Source organism: Genypterus blacodes, unplaced genomic scaffold (assembly GCF_046128005.1).
Source record: "Genypterus blacodes isolate CSIRO-AG114 ecotype Tasmania unplaced genomic scaffold, CSIRO-AGI_Gbla_v1 ptg000348l_1, whole genome shotgun sequence".
Classification (NCBI taxonomy): Eukaryota; Metazoa; Chordata; class Actinopteri; order Ophidiiformes; family Ophidiidae; genus Genypterus; species Genypterus blacodes.
In genome coordinates, this window is record NW_027467132.1 from 2370363 (window position 1) to 2391516 (window position 21154).

A 21154-nucleotide genomic window follows, 5' to 3' on the forward strand; every position below is an offset into this window, starting at 1 on the left:
ACACCTCAAACATTCCAAAGTCATCTGAAGAAAAGGTAAAAAACAAGGATCCTTCAGACTGAATGTTTTACTTTCTCCCAGATTTTCCATAAAGTGTCAAGTTTAAAATAAACAAATGAGTTTAAACTTTTCACTGAGATCCAAAACTTTATCTGTGCTTTAGTCTGCATGACAGCACAAATATTACATATGTGTATAGAAGTGATGATGTGTAGAAGTCCACTCCTGAAGAACAGCTGATGATGATGATGATGACGATGATGATGAGAATGATGATGAATAGAATTACAGGCTCCTGTATAGATCGATATAAAGCGGCAGCATCTGTATAAATAGACAATATTGTGAGTGGAAGGGGGGGGGGGGGTCCTCAAGCGGTGACGTTAGCAGTCTGACAGAGATGCTAAATCAGCTAAAATAAGAGAAAATAAAACCGGAAACTAAAATGGATTTGCTTCGAAATAAATAAGGTGAGACGTTAGTACAATACGTTAGTACAATACGTTTGTTTAACATGTAAAATAAATAACCACTTAACAATCACAAACAAACTAAACTAACCTTTTTGAAATAATTATATGCTAAGTCTTTTTTTGCTGAGTAGTTCTTACATGTAGCCGAGTGAATGCAACTACCCGCACCCACTGGGCTTTATTTGATATACTTAACTATTGTACTGGGAAGCAGACCATATTTGGTGTGTTAGGCCGTTATACATCGGCTTCGACGGAGGAAATGGTAAAAAATAATAATGTTTATAACAAGCCTTATGGAATGATCGCGTGCGGTGTTTTATTTTGAAAGCCATAACCGGAATAGCCCATGTGGTGTTGTGTGTCTTGACTCCACGCTGTAGTTGGACCGGAGGAGCAGAGCCGCTCCGCCGCTGGGACTCCGCTGCTCCGCCGCTCCGCCGCTGAGACTCCGCCGCTTCATCCGGACGCAGCTGACGCTCCGCACGGATCCGTCGTGATTGACAGCAGTCAGACCGTTTCTGCTGTTCGTCCTGAGATGTTTGACTCTGCGGGAAGCGGCGCACAGAGATGAGAATCACCGGAGAGCTGCCGTGACTTTTCCGGAGGAGAAAGTGGCCCCCGGTGCCAGCAGGGCAGAGAAGCTGTCTGTCTGTCCGTCTGTCCGCCTGACTGTCTGACTGTCTGCTGCGTAACGGCTCAGCCCTCACATCCTACAGAGGGACACGACCACAGAAATAACACGGCCACAAGGTAAACACCAGGATCAATCGCATAAAGTGTTTATTCTGCTGTTAGATCACTTTCATGTATTTCTATGAACTAAACTATCATGATAATGTTCCTTTAGGTGTGTTATTGTGTGTTAAATATGTTTATCGTGACCCTGGAATACTCTATCTATCTATCTATCTATCTATCTATCTATCTATCTATCTATCTATCTATCTATCTATCTATCTATCTATTCTTCTTCTTCTCTGCAACAGGCTGTTATATCAATGTTCACACAATTCTTTCATTCTTTCCTTCTTTCTTTCCTTCCTTTGTGTCTTTCTTTCTTTAACGTCATTGATTTATTGATCTCACATGATCTGTTGGCGTGTCATGGAGCTGTTGACAGGCCATCAGCAGGTCACACAGCTGTGATCCCGTGTTAAAGGCTACATCACGTTACACGTGTGTATCTGCAGTATCTGTCACACGGCTCAGCCTCCTCTGATTGGAGAGGTCCTGCTGTTCATGTGGAGGAGAGCGAGGTAAATACGGCTGAGCGCGCTGACTACTCACTGAGCCTAAGCACTCAGGTTAATTAGGGAAATGGAGGGAAGGAGGAAGGAGGAGAGGCTGGAGGAAGGAGGAGAGGCTGGAGGAAGGACAGGACGAGGAAGGGCGTGGAGCTGAACACAATGGAGGGGGGAGAGATGTGATGGTGGAGAGGGGAGCCTGAGGAGGAAAGTACATTTAACAGTGGGGGCAGGTGTATGAGTGTGTGAGTGTGTGTGTGGGGTTGTGGTTGAAGGACAGTAGCCATCAGCTGATTGATCCATTGCTCCAGTCCTGGGGAGCAGCTGCTGAAGGGTCACCTCCCACCCAATTTATGAGACCACACACACACACACACACACACACACACACACACACACACACACACACACGCACACACGCACACACGCACACACACACCAAGCCATTTCCTTCCTTCCGCACATGTGTGTGTTTGTGCGTTCTATGTCAGTGGGTGACGTACACCTAATGTGCAGGTGTCCTCTTTGAGTGTGTGTGTGTGTGTGTGTGTGTGTGTGAGAGAGAGTCGTCCCTGTGGGCACAGAGTGAAGAATGCTCAGTGTTGCCCTGTGTAACACACGCTGTGAGCTGGAGGGGAAGATCAAGCTGAGGTGTAAAGTAGAACAATAATTGCCTTTTACCACCATTTACCTCCACCAGGTGTGTGTAGACACACACACACACTCACACACACACACAGCTTAAACGCTCTACAACTGATGACCCAGGAGAGCAGTTATCCATGATTTCTCTGAGTCACACAACAACAACAACAACAACAACAACAAGTGTAGTTACAGTCAAGATTAGATACAAAACTTTCAACAAGCAAATAACTTCAGTTCCTTCTCCTCTTTGGTTCCTCTGAAATCCCTCTCTGGTGAGACTTCTGCTGCTTGATTGTGGGGTGGGTCTGTGAGTTTGGTTTGGGACCTCCAGACCTGCTGTCCCATGCAGGGCCTTCCTCCTCCCTCTTCCTCTCTAGGCTGAGCTCAAAGGCAGTGTTGTGCCTTTTTAGGGGCCTCTGGCTTCTAAAAACAGCTCTGTGAGGCAGCGTGGTGTAGACTGACCTCTGCCTGCCAAGAAGAGTCTAAATGTGTTCTATCGGAAGTAAATAGTGGCGTACTGTTGTGGGCTGCAGATCCATCATACTGTGTTTATTGTGATAGGCTGAAGGTTGAAGAGCCGGAGCCTGTGGATGTTTGTGTAGCTCTCATTCACAGCCTAGCCTGTTTGGCTTTATGCACCAACAGCAACGCCACTACTTCTCTTCACATGTAGTTTCTCAGCTTGGACTTGAACATGACACAAACACAAACTCAATGTCAGTGTTCTGTGTCCGGGGTGCCACCAGCGAGCTGCCACTCCAGACAGAGGAACACACACAGATGTTCCTGTTCCTTACAACAGGAAATTTGTGTTATTTCAGCTTGCTTGCATGCTTGTTGATATCTGTCCATCTTCAGATAGATTGCTGTCATTGTTATGCATTCTGATGATGCGTTACCTTGAGGACATCGTCATGGAGACACTGCACTTGAGGCGATATGGCTACTTGTCAAATTATATTCGTTGGTTGGAACACAGGGAACTCTGTGATACATGTGTGTGTGTAGACAGTGAAGGTGTTGTTGTATGTTCCATCGTTTGTAGGATTTCTGGGGTTCTCCATGTTTTTACAGCTGTCAGGCGGTTGAACTGGACATTATACAGCTTCATGATGGAGACGTCGTCGTGTGGGGAAATTCTGAACACGTCTGAATAGTGTCAGAGTGCAGACACACCCCTGCTTTTGAGAAAGGCAGAGGCGAGAGAAAGTGTTTCTGAGGGGCATTGAGCACATTTCCACACTGCCCCTGACTCAGTTCTTATGTTATTGAAACAGTTTTGTGTGCTGGAAGTTTCTGATGGGCACAGGAGCTTATTAGTGGAAAGTCTGAAAAAACCACAACGCAGGAAACGCAGCCGAATTCCAACTAATGTAGAAGCTCAAGTTCATGTGTGTCGTCCCTCAGTGTGAGGGCCCATAGGTAAAGCTGCTGTAGAGCTTTTTCCAACATGTCTATTCAGCAACAGCTGTATATTGTTCCAGAACGTCAAACTTTTAAAGTTGCGTAACAGAGGTCTGCCTGAGTGGAAACATTTTTTTAGAACACGGTGTTCAATCTGTGGCCCCTAAAGAATGTCCTGCGAATGGAACATGACAGTTATTTCTCCCCTGGTCCCTAGAGGAGCTACGTGTAGAGGTGCTGTGCCGCCGTTTCAGGTCTGCAGAGTTCATGCTCCCCTGGTACAGAAGAACAGAGGCCCTGTAGTTCAAGTGTTGAACCTGGAGCCTAATGGAAGACATCTGAACGCCATTAAAGTCCCGGCTTTCAAAGCTCCGGGCCCTGCAGAAACCCGCGTGGAGGTGTCCCCAGCTGGCTGCCACAGACTGCATGGTGCAAAGAATCAGTCAGGTTAAAACCCAACTGTGTAAGAATAACAGAGCAGCAGTTTGTACTCGACCTTTGCTGTGTGTGAGCTTCTGTTGGACACCTCGTATAGTTTAGCTTCATAGTGCAGCGCCGCTCCTGTTTCATTAGGTAGCTGACATGTTGTTCTTTTTTATATCATTAATCAAACTGTATTCTTTTCTGTTTTTGACTCAAGTGTCTTTGTAGACGTCACATAAGAGCTCAAGATGTTCCTCGTGCTAGATACTGATCTGGACTTGTTTAAAACCACTTTAAGTTTGATATGAAACAGAAGAAAAAGACATTCAGGCTCTTTGTACAGGTCCAACCAACTGCTTGTCTTTTGTCTGTTCTGCCTCTGATTTGTCCTTTTAGACATTATTGATCTAAATATCAAATGGCTTATTGGGTCAGAGCTCACATTTTGTTTTGGTTCATTCATCATTTCCTTTAATGTTAGCTTTAGAACACAAACACAACACGTCGTTTAACTTTCCAGGACCTATGAGGACAAGACTCAAGAGTACTGATGTGTGTGGACTTAAAGCTTCTCTGGGACGTATCAGAAGGAGAAAAGACTAAAGACTGCTACATATTTGAGCATTGTAAGTTGTTTATGGCATCTCTACTTGGCTACAGTCTTCTCCCATAGCAGGTCTTCTCAGCCAGCTCATTGTAGGACCATTACATCTCCATTGCTCGTCTTCCTGCTCTACATATTTGAGGTGACAGGCTGCTGTCATGTATCAATGACAGTGATTGCCAGTTTATTTCCACAGTCCCTTGCCAGTGCTGACACACAAACTCCGTCTTTTTCCAGCTCCGCCCACAGCTTAGACTGCATTGAGGGTCTGGTTCAGACTTTGGTATCAGACGGGCTTGATTCTGCCCTTTTTTGCCTCTCGCTGCATTTTCAATTCAGCAACAAGATGGCTCTCTCTCTCTCTCTCTCTCTCTCTCTCTCTCTCTCTCTCTCTCTCTCTCTCTCTCTCTCTCTCTCTCTCCTTTGTCCTGCTTTATGCCTCTTTCTTCCTTTCTCCATTGAATGAAGACTATCTCATCTTCATACCTCGGGCTTCAAGGGGACCTTATAGCCGGTTGCCAAGCACCATGATACGGGCTTCCTGTGTGATTTGATGGTGCTTCCTGTGTTTCTGTAAAGGAAGGGCCGACTCAGCAATGACGGGGGGGTGTGGGGAGGCTTTACAATCCAGATCGGAGAGTCACAGTCAGCCATTCCTACCATATCCCTCAAACCAGTCCATTATACAGCTCGGTGAGAAATTGGATACTCACTGCTCGTCTCTGGGTCCACTTTCACTGGATCACCATAAATGGTAAAACAGATGCCTCAGTAAAAAGCCTGCTTTTACAGATGTTTGGGTGTCCTATCAAGTGTCTGTAACTCACTCTTGAGATGTAAAGATACACAGTAACGGCATTAAAGCTGTTGCGTAACGAGTAAAGGCACAAGTCAAACTCATTTCTACAGGCGCCTGGTGCAGGAGGTGTAGGTGAGGGAGCGTGTAGCGTCTAGAAGGGCAGGAGTTTTACTTTGCAACTCCCTGGAAGCTTGTAGACGCCTGTGGGAGTGTGAGAGCCCAGGCCACCTGAGGAGAACAGGTCAGGAATAACTTGTGAGCACCACACAGCTATTTTCGCTCCCTGGCTGTTTTATTATAGACGTGGCTTCAGGCTCGGCCCTCCTCGTTTCCACCAAAGTGCTGTGATCTGACTGCTGTTCAATGCAAAAGTATTTTAAGGGGCAGAAATAAATCCGGAACAGGAGCAGCATTGATCTTGCTGTCTGGGAAAGTAGTGCAGTTACGTGAAGTTGTTCCCAGGGCCAATACGGCTGCTGGAGTGTATTTATAGCTTCTGTCACATACACGGGGAATGTTGGTCCGCTGTAAGCTACATGCTCTGTGTAGGAGCCTGAACTCCTCCTCCATCATCATCAGCTTCTTCTTCTCCATCTTGATCATAACAATAATTATACAAACAATAGTTGCACTCCTTTTGTTTGGAAATGCTGCTGCAGTGAGTCTGTGTGCTTTAAGTTGGCGTGTTGGCGTGTTGGCGTGTTGGCCCTGGTTACAACTGCATGTACATGTTACTAATAATATTAATGTTAATATCTTCAAACATCTTATTGTAGTCTTAGAGGAAGGTTGCACGTTTGCTCTCAGTGCTTTCTTGCTCCTTCTCTCTGACCCAGTTTGTGTTTTCACATTGGATGAATGTTTTGGTTTTCACACTGGAATGTTCCTGTGAACGTGGAAACTAACATCTCTCCTCACTTCTGCCTGTATGCCTATTATCTGACATTTTTCTGTGGAAAGATCAGTGGAACCCAAACCACATGGACCCGTGTGCTGCAGAGAAGCAGCAGCAGCAGCAGCAGCAGCAGCACAGTGTGTGTGTGAAGCCATCAGCCTCTGTCCCGTTAGCACACGGAGGCTTTTACAGCGAGGATCCATCACTGTCTCTGACTCAGAGGGCAGCCCCGTCTCACTGCCTTTGTCTGATATGAGAGGTTGAGGGGTTAAGGGCAGGGTGGTCACAGACACAGACACAGACGAGACACTGTTTGGTATTCTCCTGCAGCTCTGTCTGCCGTCTGCACGTCTCAGGCTGCAGACATGTTACCCCCGCGCTGTGTGAAGTCAAGGGCCAACTGTTGCGTTTGGCTCACAGTGGAAGGAGTGAACTCAGCGATTGTGTGGGTGGTGAGAAGGAGGCGGGAGAGAGTGTTAGGCAGAGAGGAAGGAAACATGGGAGGATGGGGGTGCAGCATACCAAAGATACTGTATCTTCAAAATGTTACAGTTATCCAGATATCAGTAACATGTAAGATAATGTTACTACAGATCTGCTGTTTATCCTGAAACAGTTGTGTTCGTTTGTCATCAAATGATCCAACAAAGCCTCACATTCCACTGAAAGGAATCAGAAAAGTGGAATTACAAAACAAAGTGGAATGACAGAGGGGGAGGAGGAGGAGGAGGAGGAGGATGATGGGCCGACTCCATAGATGCTCCAGGAGACTTTAGACTTGAGACGGCCCCTTTCCGCTCCAAGTAGGGAAGTCTGCACTGCCCTTTCCTGTTTTTCCTTCTTTTGCATTCCTCCCTTTCAATGCTCGAGGAGAAGATAATCATTCTGAGTGAAGGTAGTTCAGGACCAGACTTTCTTTTTACAGAGCGCGCTGTCACTCTGAGCCATCGTCCGCTCTGTCTTCCTGCTCTGGACGCTTTGCTCTGTCACACACTCTCTCTCTCTCCCTCTCTCTCTGCAGCTATCATTGTTTTTGTCAGTTGGACGACCGACACAACACAACACAACTGTAGCTCAGCTTAAAGGGAAGTTTGTGGGTGAAGGTTGGGTGAAAATAACTGCAGCTTCCTCTGCTTCAGTGTCATGGCACCACACACACACACACACACACACACACACACACACACACACACACACACACACACACACACACACACACACACACAGCTCTTCATCCTCTTCTCCTGACGTCTGTAAGCTGTCAGTTAGTGTGAAGACTCGACCCCAGTGTGTGTGGGGACACGGGTACACACACAACACACACTGATGAACCAACTGTGACATGCGAGTGTATTGTGTCATAGTTCAAAGACAGTGTTGTGTGACAGTGCAGGTGTAGGAGTGTGTTATTGTCTGCTCCTTCATCTTCTCTTCAGGGAGGAAGGAAGCTCAGTGTTTCTCTTTCTCTTCCCTCTAAGCTCTCTGTAAACTTTTCCATGGACAAATACTTTCAGGCCTTCGTGGTTATTGTTTCCAAAATATCTTAATAGTCTCTCTCCATCCTCCCCTCACGTCAACACTGTCATTCATCTCTGACGCACAAACCGTTCAGATTGGGAAAGTTTGGAGATTTGGGGTGAGCACTTTTCAAAATCCATAAATCAGATTATGATTCATGATGGCGTTCAGTGGAAAACTGTGTGTGTGTGTGTGTGTGTGTGTGTGTGTGTGTGTGTGTGTGTGTGTGTGTGTGTGTGTGTGTGTGTGTGTGTGTGTGTGTGTGTGTGTGTGTGCGTGTGTGTTGCAATGAAATTAAGTGCTCCCAACAACAAGGTCCTGCATTGACATCCAGTGTGTTAAAGTTTCTCCTCTCCATCTCTGTTCCACTCTCCATGGAGCTGTGAGTTGTCTCTAATCATCTGCAGCTCATTGGCGACGCTGGACGCATTTACCATGAGGTACGATGTCTCAGGCCAGGGTGGCAGAGATTCAGAGATTCAGCTCCGCATAAACAAGACTAATCTCTTGAAAGCAGGAAAGCTCTCAGTGGCGCTTAAGAGCTGTCCGCCAACTGTGTCCTCCATGAGGTTTTATTATTATTGGTACCTCAGCAGAGAAAGCAGGAAAAAGCCCCAAAGAGAAGTCAATCAAAGCTCAGCTGAAGCTCTGTTTGGTAGAATGTACACAGACATTATGACAAATATGAATCATGAAGCTTGTGAGAGGCTGTTCATGGTAAACAGTTGATGGTATTTGAAGGCAGCGTTCCCTTCTACTCCCCATATCCTGGCCTGCTCCCGGTCCTGTGTTCTATATTTTACCGTGGTTTTGGGAGCATTCCATTCTGCAGCTGCTGTGGGATAGAAGACACCATGGTTGTTTTTCTAACTTGTCACCTCGCTGGTGTTTTATAGACGTGGTGTGCATACGAGGGAGAGAGAGACGGAGAGAGAGAGAGAGAGGCTCTGCAAAGGCAAAGGCAAAAGCTCAAGCTCAAGCTCAAACTCTTCCAGTGGCTCTAATGTCTGTGGCACATAGATAGAATGGATCAGCAGGTTAACATCTACTGGTGTGGTCGCATCAACATTTAGTGACACCTTTATTATTGTTTTTATTCTCTCTCCCTCTCTCTCCCTCTCTCCCTCATACACACATTCAGGCCAGTGGATCTAATCTGGGCGCTGTAGACAGGCCGTCTGCCCTCTGTGTCTGTATAAACGGACACTGACTCACACACACACACACACACACACACACACACGCTGGGCTCAGGAATGCATCACTTAACACCGAGCGCACGGAGCGTCAGAGCCTCCTTTACCACAGTGAGAGGGAATGCAGCCTTTTAATGTTGTCTCTGTGAATAGACTCCTAACAGCTATTGGTCAAGCAAAGTTATAAAAGCGTATAAAGGGATTTGGGTCCCGTGTTGTGTGTAGTTTGTATCTTTAAATTGAGGAGTGGCTGTATCTCTGCCTGTCTGGCTTTAATCTGAACCACATGCTGTATGACCCGGCCCAGCAGACAGCAGCAGCAGCAGCAGCAGCAGCAGCTACTGGGGGGACGCTCAGGGAAACGAGCCCCAGGAGTCGGTTATTTATGGTCAGGCAGGAAATAAATAAGGAGGCAGACAAATAATGACACCTGGCTTTATTTTGCTCAAAAATGTGGACAAGAAATGAAGACGGTCCGTGTGTGTGCAGAGAGAGAGATGATGTTTGTAGAGAGAGACGTCTAGTTGGACTGAGAAAGAGCGAAGAAGAACTTTGAGTCTTTAAGCACCTTAAAGAAAGTAGGTTTCCCTCCAAATAAACAATCTATGCTACCCCGTAACTTGTACCTCCACCCAGGCTGAACGAGGCTCTCTGTGTATACGTGGGCTCAGCTGTTCGCTGAATAGATGGTGAAGTAACCCGGACGATCCAGGGATTCTGGCTGACTTCCTGTCTCTGTGGAAGCTGAGTTATTCCTCTTCATGGCTCCATAATAAGAAATGAATCCCACAACAAAACCGACTAAATCAAAGACATCTTGTGGGACATTTGTAGATGGTTTTGTCTTTGTATGTGCACAGCAGATGGACCTCCGTGGTACAGCAGATAGGCACAAAGGAGAATCAGAACAATAGCTGATCTTAACTGAAGGGCTGATGAGGGACAGCTTGTGATCTGCATATGTGAGCGGTTCAAAGTGCTGATGTGCCTGAAATGCAAATCAAATCTTTTACTGGAGATACTGGTGGAAGAAGTTCTGCAGCGCCGAGTCTGAACTCATAGTTTACCCCCCCCCACCGCCCCCCATCTGTGACCCCAGTGCACTGAGATATGAACTGTACACCTCCTCTGGAATCAAGATAATAAGGAACCGGGTCAGTGTTCTGGATAACAACTGTTGAATGATGATGTCCAGACACATGTGAAGGCTGAAGTGTTCCCAGCCTGTCAGAGGAAGGTTCCCTCTGTGTAGTGAGGAGGGAACATAGTTGACCCAGGCTGTGTGCTTATTACACTCTGGGGATGAAGAGTTATCTGGGGTTGAAGAGTTCTCTGTCCCATCAAGAGCTTATTCGTGTCCTCCATCAGTTCTTATGTGTGTCTTATGTCAGTTAGTACATTTACATGCACTTAAAAACTTAAATTTAAGCTGTAACACCTTTTAGAACCTTCATATATAAACCACAGTGTGATTGAAATCTGCAGAAATCAAAGTATACTGACAACAGTTCCTAGATTATCAGACTAAATGGAGTTATTCATGTATGTAAACATCTTAATCGGACGATGTCATCTCGGTACAATCCTGTTCAATCTGCCAATCCATACGGCACAACATCTCTGCTCTGAACAGTGAAGGATTTCTGTCATTCATTATAGCACAACTCACACATTTACACACATTTACACATATACCCTTTTGTGTTGGAAACCCATGGTTGTCCTCTTGGTGTCTCTGCTCATAAACGAGCCATTTAAGGACGCCGAGCGCCCTGCAGTCCCAATTGTCATTAGTAAGTAATGAGCTTTGCATTAAGAGTGGAGGATGATGGATAAATGTGGCCGAACTGAGGGCTCACAGACCCAGGGATCAGTCCAGGGATCAATACACACGACAAGAAAAGAGCTGGATAAAGGCAGCCTAGGCTATTTACAGTAAAAGGGTTTGGTAGGAGGGTAATGGGAAGGCTGCACAGCTGTGTGTGTGTGTGTGTGTGTGTGTGTGTGTGTGTGTGTGTGTGTGTGTGTGTGTGTGTGTGTGTGTGTGTGTGTGTGTGTGTGGTGGCCTTCTACATGTCTGCCTGTACTGGAGTGTGTGTAGGTCTGTCTGTGGGAGAATGGGCTCAGTGAATTGCCCGCCTGAGAATAGCAAAGCTCCTGTCAGAAGGTAGTTTATTACCTGCAATTAGAAATGAGCCATTTACAGATGAGCTCCATCATCTCACTGTGACTTAGAGACTCAGGGATCCATTTGTCCTGCAAATTATGAATCACAGCACTCTAGGTTACCCAGGTTACCACACAGCAGAGAGAGTTGCTTTGCATATTGCCTTTCAAAATAAGAGCAGCAGTCTTTTGTGTTGCGTGAAAACAAATCTAAGGCACAGTTTGATGAAATGTGTGTGTGTGTTTTCTTTCAGATGGACCTGAAGCTGCTCTTGATAGCTTCACTGTTAGGAGTGTTCTGTTACAGCAGCGCTCAGAAAGGTAGGACGCCCCTGTCCCATCACCTACACACACAACACACTGACCCGGCTCATCTTACATAGAGCCGCGCAGTGACATCACTACTCTGCACACTGATCACGCTGATGTAATTTTGTTGATGTCCACTTGCGTTTCAAACGTACAACTCAGACTGACGACGACCTCTGTCTCCAGAGAGACGCAGGCTTCTTCTTCTTCCAGCTTCATGATGTCACTAACCCAAAGCTGAGCTCCACCTCAGTGTGCATCATGGAAAAGATGGAGCAATCCAGAGTTCCAGCATGAGCTTCATTTAAACACAGGGAGCTTAACAGGGCTGCTTACGTTTCAGGACGCGTTCCTCTGTGACCATGTTCCTCCTCTCCTCTCTTTGTTTTCCCTCCAGAGGGGAACGAGTGCATTAATGCCAACGCCAAGTTCTGCGGGGAGTGCATCCAGGCTGGAGCCAAGTGTGGCTGGTGCACAGATCCAGTATGTCAACCATTCAAGCCTATATTCATCCCTGGGAACTGCAGGATGATGCACTGGTTATACTTATGTTTGAACTTTCTGTTACTAGAAGTATAGAGTAGTATCCATCTAGTGCATGGGTTCAAATATAGAGTATATGGCCCCTGTATTACATCGTCTAGTCATTGCAGATCTAGCCTATCCAGATCTAACTTTAGTCTGGCTGCCCTCCAGGACTTCCTGAAACAGGGTGAGACGGTATCGACCCGCTGTGATGAGCTGCAGTCTCTGGTGAAGAGGGGCTGTGCCGAGGCCATGATTGAGAACCCACGGGGGGGGCAAAGGATTCTGAAGAACAAGATGGTGACAAACCGCCGCAAAGGAGACAACTCTAAGCCAGAGGACATCACTCAGATCCAGCCCCAGAAACTCAGCCTCACCCTCCGATCTGGTGAGGATCTACTCGAGTCGCTCTCTTCTAGTTTTGATGCTTCAGTTTGGATTCGAGTAAGGATGTTAAATGTGATTCTATGATACGTGTCTGTAGGTGAGCCGCAGTCCTTCAACCTGAAGTTCAAACGAGCAGAAGATTACCCCATCGACCTGTACTACCTGATGGACCTGTCCTACTCTATGAAGGACGATTTGGAGAACGTCAAGAACCTGGGAACCCATCTGATGCTGGAGATGTCAAAGATCACGACAGACTTCAGGATAGGTGAGGATCTGCATGGTTGACCACAGAAGTCAAACACTGAAAGCCAACATTGATTTTATTAGTATTCTGAGCAAGTCCATCAATCTGACCTTTGACCTTGATGTTGAGTCTAATAGTTTGCCTGTTTGTTTTGAAAGGGTTTGGTTCCTTTGTGGAGAAAACCGTCATGCCGTACATCAGCACCACGCCTGCCAAGCTGCTGAACCCCTGCACCGGTGATCAGAACTGCACCAGCCCGTTCAGCTACAAGAACGTCCTGAAGCTGACCAACGACGGCCAGAGGTTCAACACCCTGGTGGGCCAGCAGCACATCTCTGGAAACCTGGATTCTCCTGAGGGGGGGTTTGACGCCATCATGCAAGTGGCTGTGTGTGGGGTAAGCAGAGGAAATGAAGAAATACTCAGGGTCTCAATTTCAGCTGAGATTCCCACAATTATGCCACTTGCTTGCTGCGATATAGGACCAATAAACAGGTTTATGTGGCGATGTGTAAGATAAACGTAATGAGTCCTGGCTGTTTACAAGGCGATGTTTGGACGCAGGGATAATCACAGTCTAAGCTCAGTCACTGCCCGAAGCGTTTGTGGAGCTGCGTGTCGACACAATGCTCTTTATATTTTATCTCCAGGTAGTCGTTGTAGTGAATATTTCCTCTCATGTCTCAGGAGCAAATTGGCTGGAGGAATGTGACTCGCCTGTTGGTGTTCTCCACTGACGCTGGCTTTCACTTTGCTGGAGACGGCAAACTGGGAGGCATCGTGCTGCCCAACGATGGAAAGTGTCACCTGGAGAACAACATCTACACCATGAGCCATTACTATGTGAGTGTCAAAGGCTTCTGCATACTTACTTACTTTACTCTGGATGGTCTTCATTTTGGATTTGATCATGGATCTCTACTCGTTCTGATGAGTATTTGTGGAGGTGTAATGAGGATGTTGTTCCTTCAGGACTACCCCTCTATTGCTCACCTGGTTCAGAAGCTCAGCGACAACAACATTCAAACCATCTTTGCAGTCACAAAGGAGTTCCAGCCCGTTTACCAGGTGGGTCCACACTCTGATCACTCCGTTTCATCTTTTACAATGATGGGTTTGTCAGGCTGCTCAATCTATTCCACCCACAAACTGTCAAATCAACACTTTACAACTCTTCTATATTTTCACCAAAGCTGCAATCTCAAGACTCAATATTTCTGTTCTTTACAGTTTGAATCTTATAACATAACGTTTCCATTCTCATAAATGAAACAGTGCCAAACTTGGATCGAAGCACTCTCATCTGAAATGGGGCAGATTACTTTGTTGCCATATTCTTGCTTGCAACAATAGTTATTGTTCCGTCTGTGTGTTTGTGTAGCTGTGTTTCTTTTCTCAAACAATCACCATCTCACAAACCCGAGCTTTAAAACCATATTGCATTGATCAATACAACATGGTTGCCACGCAGATTGAAATCGCTGCAGTACAACGGCGCCTTTCTGAGGCTTTTCTGCTCTGGTGCTGCGACTCTATGAGCTCCAGGTGGAACAACAGTTGAAAGGGTCAGAGCAAAGCATTCTTGCGCTGCGCCGGAGCTTGCTGAGATTCCAGAGATGATCAGGTTGATGAAGGTTTATACTAAACTTTTCTTCTCTCTTCAGGAGTTGAAGAATCTGATCCCAAAGTCTGCGGTTGGCACACTGTCTGCCAACTCAAGCAATGTAATCAACCTTATTATAGACGCTTACAACGTAAGTACACCATACACACACTCCTGTCATCTTCAAACGCTATTGTAAGAAACTATGATTAAGTCACTGTTTACTGACACGGACCACATTAAAGTATCCAGCGCCGTGAACGAGTTGGAAAGGACTTGAGCAGTCAAACATGTACGCTCATTCAGGGCTCAGCTGAGCCTTTGTGTATTGTAACACTGTCAAAACAAAGCTACCGCATGGAATTCCACTGCAGGATATAATAACAATGGGGTTGTTATCTCTGTTCCTGGCAGTCGCTCTCATCAGAGGTCATTCTGGAGAACAGCAAGCTTCCAGACGGAGTGACCATCGCTTACACGTCCCGCTGTAAGAACGGAGTGGTTAGTGAGGGAGAAAGCGGACGGAAGTGCTCCAATATCTCTATTGGAGACGAGGTGGGCGTTTGGACAGACATTGTTCTTATTTCCACTACTTCAGGGCACTAAGCCAGGTCTGCTCTTTCCTTTCCAGGTTACGTTTACAATCAATGTGACGTCAAAGGGCTGTCCCAAGCAGGGCAAGCCTGAAACCATTAAGATCAAACCCCTCGGGTTTACAGAGGAGGTGGAGATAACGCTCCACTTCATCTGTGAGTGTGACTGTCACAAGGAAGGTGTGAAGAACAGCCCACTGTGCCACCATGGCAACGGAACGCATGAATGTGGAGCCTGCAAGTAAGTTCTGCCCGGAACATTTAACTATTATATAATGCCACATATGCTATGTCCAACAAAGTCAAATACAGCAGATCACTCCACAAGAAGCATGACCCATATAAAAAGACCAAATTGGGAAACTTCTCTTGGATTAAGTCAACCAAGAGTTTAAGACACAATAATTACATAAACTTGTGATTGGTTTAGTTTTTTCTGGCACTGTAGAATTCAGTTTTGTGTTGAAATCACGAAAATACCAATGCAACCTTCCCCTCCCCTCTTCTCAGGTGTAATGACGGACGAGTGGGCAGACAGTGTGAATGCAGCAGCAACGACGTGGCTACGGAGGACATGGACCGCACCTGCCGCAAAGACAACGGCACAGACATCTGCAGCAACAACGGAGACTGTGTGTGCGGCACGTGTGAGTGCAAGAAGAGGGACAACCCAGAGGAGAGGTACAGCGGGCTGTACTGCGAGTGTGACAACTTCAACTGTGACCGCTCTGGAAACAAACTGTGTGGAGGTGAGGGTGTGTGTGTGTGTGTGTGTGTGTGTGTGTGTGTGTGTGTGTGTGTGTGTGTGTGTGTGTGTGTGTGTGTGTGTGTGTGTGTGTGTGTGTGTGTGTGTGTGTGTGTGTGTGTGTGTGTGTGTGTGTGTGTGTGTGTGTGTGTGTGTGTGTGTGTGTGTGTGTGTGTGTGTGTGTGTGTGTGTGTGTGTGTGTGTGTGTTGAGAGCAGACGGATGTTTGGGTGAGAAGAAGAGAAGCAACATTAAACGAGTCTTTGTTTTATGTCCTAGGCCACGGGGAGTGTATGTGCCGGGTGTGTGTGTGTGACCCCATGTGGACCGGCAGCGCCTGTGACTGTTCACTGGACACCAACACGTGTTTGGCCAGCAACAAGCAGATCTGTAACGGCAGAGGGATCTGTGAATGTGGCACCTGCAAGTGCACAGACCCCAAGTTCCAGGGTCCCACATGTGAAACCTGTCCCACCTGTCCAGGGGTCTGCACCGAACACAAGTAAGGCCAATATCAGAACAGGGCAGCTTCTGGTTTGATCAGGTGTCGTATTCAGATCATGACTTACTGGTTTATTAGCTGGACCTGTACATTTGAATGTTATCCAACGAAATTGTTTACAGAATATGAAGTATATGGGTATATGGTGGATTTGTGATGTAGTGGTGAGATGCATGGGGTGGAGATGATGTATGATGTATAGAATTTCTTCCACAGTACAAAGTTCAGGCTGAGCATCTACTCAGTATGACCTCAGTGTAACCATTTCCTTTGAGGAGACTAAAATGCTGTAAACTGCAACTTCAACTGCAACTGAGAAGCGATGAAACCAATGGGAATGTTAGGGAGTGTAGTGTATCAGCTGGTGTGAGGGATAACCATTAGAGAGGAGAAGGAGAGCTGCACAGATTCACGTGTGGACAGGGACAATTCATGACGTGAGACAGAAGCCAGGCTATGGTCTCAGCGTCCACAGAGGGTGGAAACACAGGGAAACACCAGAAGATGTGGACGGATTTGATTCTAGTTTTGTTTTGCAAATGAAAATGTAGTGTAGTGGAGTTTGGGACAGTAGAGGAACTTTGCCAAGTCCCAAACAATATTCCAAGACAAATACATTTCCCATGAGCGCCACGGAGCCCAGACTGAGATCAGAGCAAATCCAATTTCTCTTCACTCACACCAACGTTCCATTGATTCCATTTTTAGAGAGTGCGTCCAATGTCGGGCATTCGGCACGGGAGAGAAGAAGGAGACGTGTGAGCGAGACTGCAGCTACTTTACAATGACTAAAGTGAATGCCAGGGACAAGCTGCCTCAGCCCAACGAAGCGTCCTACCCTGTGATGCACTGTAAGGAGCGGGACGCCAACGACTGCTGGTTCTACTACACCTATGCTGTCAACAACAACACAGAGAAGGAGGTCCATGTGGTGGACAACCTGGGTAAGCTGCACGGCCTGCACGGCTTTGGGAGCAGTCCATGGGGAAAGAGTTGCTTTTCAGTAAATGACAGGGGTTGTGTGTGTGGCGGCCACTATGTACACACACATCATTTGTGTATTCACACACGGTCATGTGATGTCGTGTTTTGTCCAGAGCCGTGTTATTTCTGTACCGTGTTATTCCAAACCAGCTGAATCCTCTGCTGCGCTCTTGTGTCTTAGAGTGCCCTGCTGGTCCTGACATCATCCCCATCGTGGCGGGCGTGGTCGCTGGCATCGTCCTCATTGGCTTGGCCCTCCTGCTCATCTGGAAACTGCTAATGATAATCCAAGATAGAAGGGAGTTCGCCAAGTTCGAGAAGGAGAAGATGAACGCCAAATGGGATACAGTGAGTGTCTGGAAGTAAAAGCTGCCATGTGTAACATGAGTAGGATCAATATTTTTGATTTTGGCTGAGCTGTAGCGCCGTGTTTGGGCGAGTAAGTGAGATGTGGAAAACAGGTGTTGTGTGATTGGTCTGTAAGAAACTGGACGATCTGTTGTTTTCAGCAGCAGATGAGCGTTGCAGGTCTGTGGATATCATCATAAGCGTCCTCGCTCTCCTTCATAAGCGCCTCACAGCGGCAGAGCCAGATTCATTTAGCCGCTTTTGACTCGTTCTCAAAACAAAAGGAAAATTGTAGGAGACTGTGTGGACATTTTTGGGAATGTTATGCGCCCTGGGCATAGCTGAACTGTTTTCGGGGAGTGGCCACAGCTCCTCCCCTCCCCACTTCCTCTTCTCTATAGGATCACCGGCCAACATCAATATGACAAAAGGCCAGTTTCCACCGTATTTCTATGCACTGTGATCTGGCTCCACCTAGTGGGGAGCTTGTGTCACAGCTACAGAGGAAAACACATCTGATGATTCCTGATTAACGCTGAGCTCCACTCTGTGTGTCTCTATCAGTGATTCAAGGGTCTGAGTGTGTTAAGTACATACATTTAGATGAAGTTAGAAGAATCTCTAAGCATTTCCTTCCTGTTTTCATCTCGTTTCCTGCCTCTGTTTCTCTCCCTGGCCTCCATTCATGGTTTCTCCTTTTTCCTACTTTCTGTTGATGTTTTTGTTTTATTCATTTCCATTCTGAGATCTGTTCTGTCCTCATTCTCTTATCTGTAGCAAGACAACCCTATATACAAGAGTCCTATCAATCAATTCCAGAATCCAAACTATGGACGCAAAGCTGCTGCCCTTTAAGTTTGTATTTCCTCTTCCTTTCTTCCTGACTCCCCTGCATGAGTTGCTTCTGTCTTCCCACCTCCTGCTTCCACTCAGCTTCCACATCTACGTGTCGTTTCAAACCTGTGTCACTTTTTTCATTACTGCAAGAACACTGAATTAAAGTAGACAAATGGATTCACAGGATGAGTGGGAGAGATCTGCATGAGTGTGCTGTGATCAATAAGACAGCTTCAAACCTATTCAGTGTTTAAGGTTATAATAGAAAGATCTTGTCTGGTAAGTATGTTGTCTCCTTAAAAACGAGGCTCCTGGTGTTTGGTGTGTTAGCATGTACATTAGCTACGGTGGATGACTTGTGCAGTAAACAATCACTACAAAAGAGATCTTGTAATAACCCTGTTTCTTTCCTGTGTGGTTTGCATTTTCCGTTGATCCACACTAATCAGCCTGCATTATATTTGCTGATTTAAGTGGTGACCCGGCTGTAATTCAGCTGTATTTTTGTTTTTCAGGGTGAAAATCCCATCTACAAAAGTGCTGTCACCACTGTGGTCAATCCCAAATATGAAGGAAAATGATGGCCCAGTAGTTTTCACTGAACTCTGCTATCAAGAATTCAACAACTGCAGTATCGGCCACAGGACTGTGACCCAGCAGGAGTCGCTCATCTTTTCTTCGTCGCCCTTTCTTCTCGTCTCGTCCTCGTTTTAATGTATCGCCACTGCAATTGTATTTTTATGAACGTTTATGTTTACTATTCATTTGTCATATTTTGGATGTACAGCATACCGTATGTGTTTCAGCTATGAAGGAGCAGATTAGCAAATGATCAAATTCCTGATATGAGCAGAGGATTTTGCTTTTCTATCAACACAATGTGCACAATATAGGGTTATGATATATATGTTTGGATATACAGTTAATGATCACCAATCTCTCTCTCCCTCTCTCTCTCTCTCTCTCTCTCTCCTCTCTCTCTCTCTCTCTCTCTCTCTCTCTCTCTCTCTCTCTCTCTCTCTCTCTCTCTCTCTGCCACTGAGATCTTGTGTGTTCTGTGTTTTTTAAGACAGGACCTGAGTCTAACTTGCATATTGTCTGCCATTATCCATTATCTCAACCAGTGTATAGATCTAAAAAGTATGCAATAGCAAAATTAGGGTAACATTAGACGTTTATTGATGCAGTGGTCAGTTTTAAATTTGTTCTAAATTTGTCCTTAACTAAAGTTTGAACATTAACATATGAGATATGTTTCATTTTATTGTGCTCTTGATGAGTACTGCTCTCTTACCTGAAGCTGACAGAGAATGAAGATTGAAGTCAGTATTCTTCATGTATAGTGTGAATACATTATCACAAAGGGATTGAATACAACTTGTTTAAACTGTTACATGGCAGCGATGAACAATCAAAGGATTTGTATATTTGGAAAGGAACTGTTCTATCTGGTAATTCACTTTGTTCTTTATTCATGCTTTATTCTCAGGTCCTTCTCTGTGTTCTCATCACGCAAGCCAAACCTTTGTCCCCATGTCCGTGTAAGTGGCCTGTTGAACACACTAGTAGAACTGGTCACATTGTAAGACTGAAGTATTAGAAGCATATGAGTCACATCTGAAATGTTTTCACACCTGAATGCCTCTGAAGTACCACACACACACACACACACACACACACGTGCAGTATTGTTTTCAAAGTGCCTTTACTTTCACCTCCATGTTTATCCCAATGCTGAATGAGTTTATTTATTAAATAAAGTACAAAAACTGTGTGCACTTTTCTGTGGAGCCGAGACATGACTTCATAATTGAGACTATTTTTCACCAGTTGTCATTTTCTGAAACGTTATCAACAGTGATGATAAATTAGAGAATCAGAGAATGTTCAAATGTCTTTAAGATGCTGGTTCAAATCCAGCTTGAAGGTGACACCTCTTCCTTTGCCTGCTGGATGAATTTTAGGTAATGTTTGTATCCTCCTTCCTGATGCACTTGGCAACCTTTCCCAACAACCCCTCCCCCAGGGCAGACTGCAGCACACAGCAGCGACAGCACAGCTCCCTGATGATATGTGGGCAGGTCCAGAGGAGGAAATGGATTATTGTGCGTCATCCCCTGTAGATAATGTACATACTTTTGTGATAACATACTTTAAAAGTATGTATGTATGTACTATGTATGTATGCACTTATCTTAACTTATTACTTTTACAACATACACTATGATATTCTACTAGTTGTCTACCAATTATGACTCTATGAATCTCACTGATCAAACATGTTGATAAACAGGTTATATCACATAACAGGAGCCACAAATTAGACCACATATTCAGTCAGACAACATACTCACCAGACAGCGCCACCGTCAGGCCAAACACCCACGTCCAGCTTCATTGCAAATCACCAGCTACAGACAAACGTGACATACGGCACCAAACACGTAAAAAGTAAAAAAGTATTCATATTGGAAGAGCCAATGATAAACTATACTAATGTTATGACACAGTTGTTGTAACTGTTAGTTTGGATGACATCACTATCTTAACTTTGCCGGTCTGGATTACATCAGGTATTGTTTATTTAAGTATCTTAAGAGTCTGACACTGTCGTAAGCGACGCCGGAAGAAACCATTTATTTGACTTTGCAATTGTGTGTTTTCTAATGAATCATTTACAGTAAAGTGCAGTGACACATCCA

The 21154-nt window shown here is 45.6% G+C and overlaps 1 protein-coding gene and 1 long non-coding RNA gene across 3 annotated transcripts; one reads left to right on the plus strand and one right to left on the minus strand.

Moving 5' to 3' along the window:
- Positions 1-841: 841 nt before the first annotated feature.
- Positions 842-20234, plus strand: itgb1a (integrin, beta 1a). 2 transcript variants are annotated; one of them, XM_076138044.1, is made up of 16 exons: positions 842-1226; positions 11628-11694; positions 12080-12165; positions 12379-12595; positions 12692-12862; positions 13000-13238; positions 13529-13684; positions 13814-13909; positions 14506-14595; positions 14859-14999; positions 15076-15278; positions 15548-15786; positions 16061-16283; positions 16992-17227; positions 17449-17615; positions 18968-20234. In XM_076138044.1, exons 2-16 carry the CDS (start codon positions 11628-11630, stop codon positions 19031-19033), a joined length of 2397 nt encoding a protein of 798 aa, XP_075994159.1. In that variant the 5' UTR covers positions 842-1226; the 3' UTR covers positions 19034-20234. The 2 variants fall into 2 exon arrangements, with proteins under 2 accessions (XP_075994159.1, XP_075994158.1); XM_076138043.1 differs by lacking the exon at positions 842-1226 and adding an exon at positions 5477-5553.
- Positions 19892-21148, minus strand: LOC142988785 (uncharacterized). The gene is made up of 2 exons (XR_012960626.1): positions 20807-21148; positions 19892-20569 (listed from the first exon to the last, which is right to left on the minus strand). It is a non-coding gene; the product is annotated as an uncharacterized LOC142988785 (long non-coding RNA).
- Positions 21149-21154: the final 6 nt, after the last annotated feature.

Bases quoted from the DNA above. Each gene is read 5' to 3' on its own strand.
- itgb1a (XM_076138043.1), top strand. The intron at 13,685-13,813 runs GTGAGTGTCAAA...TTGTTCCTTCAG, and splicing joins ACACCATGAGCCATTACTAT to GACTACCCCTCTATTGCTCA. The intron at 13,910-14,505 runs GTGGGTCCACAC...TTCTCTCTTCAG, and splicing joins AGTTCCAGCCCGTTTACCAG to GAGTTGAAGAATCTGATCCC.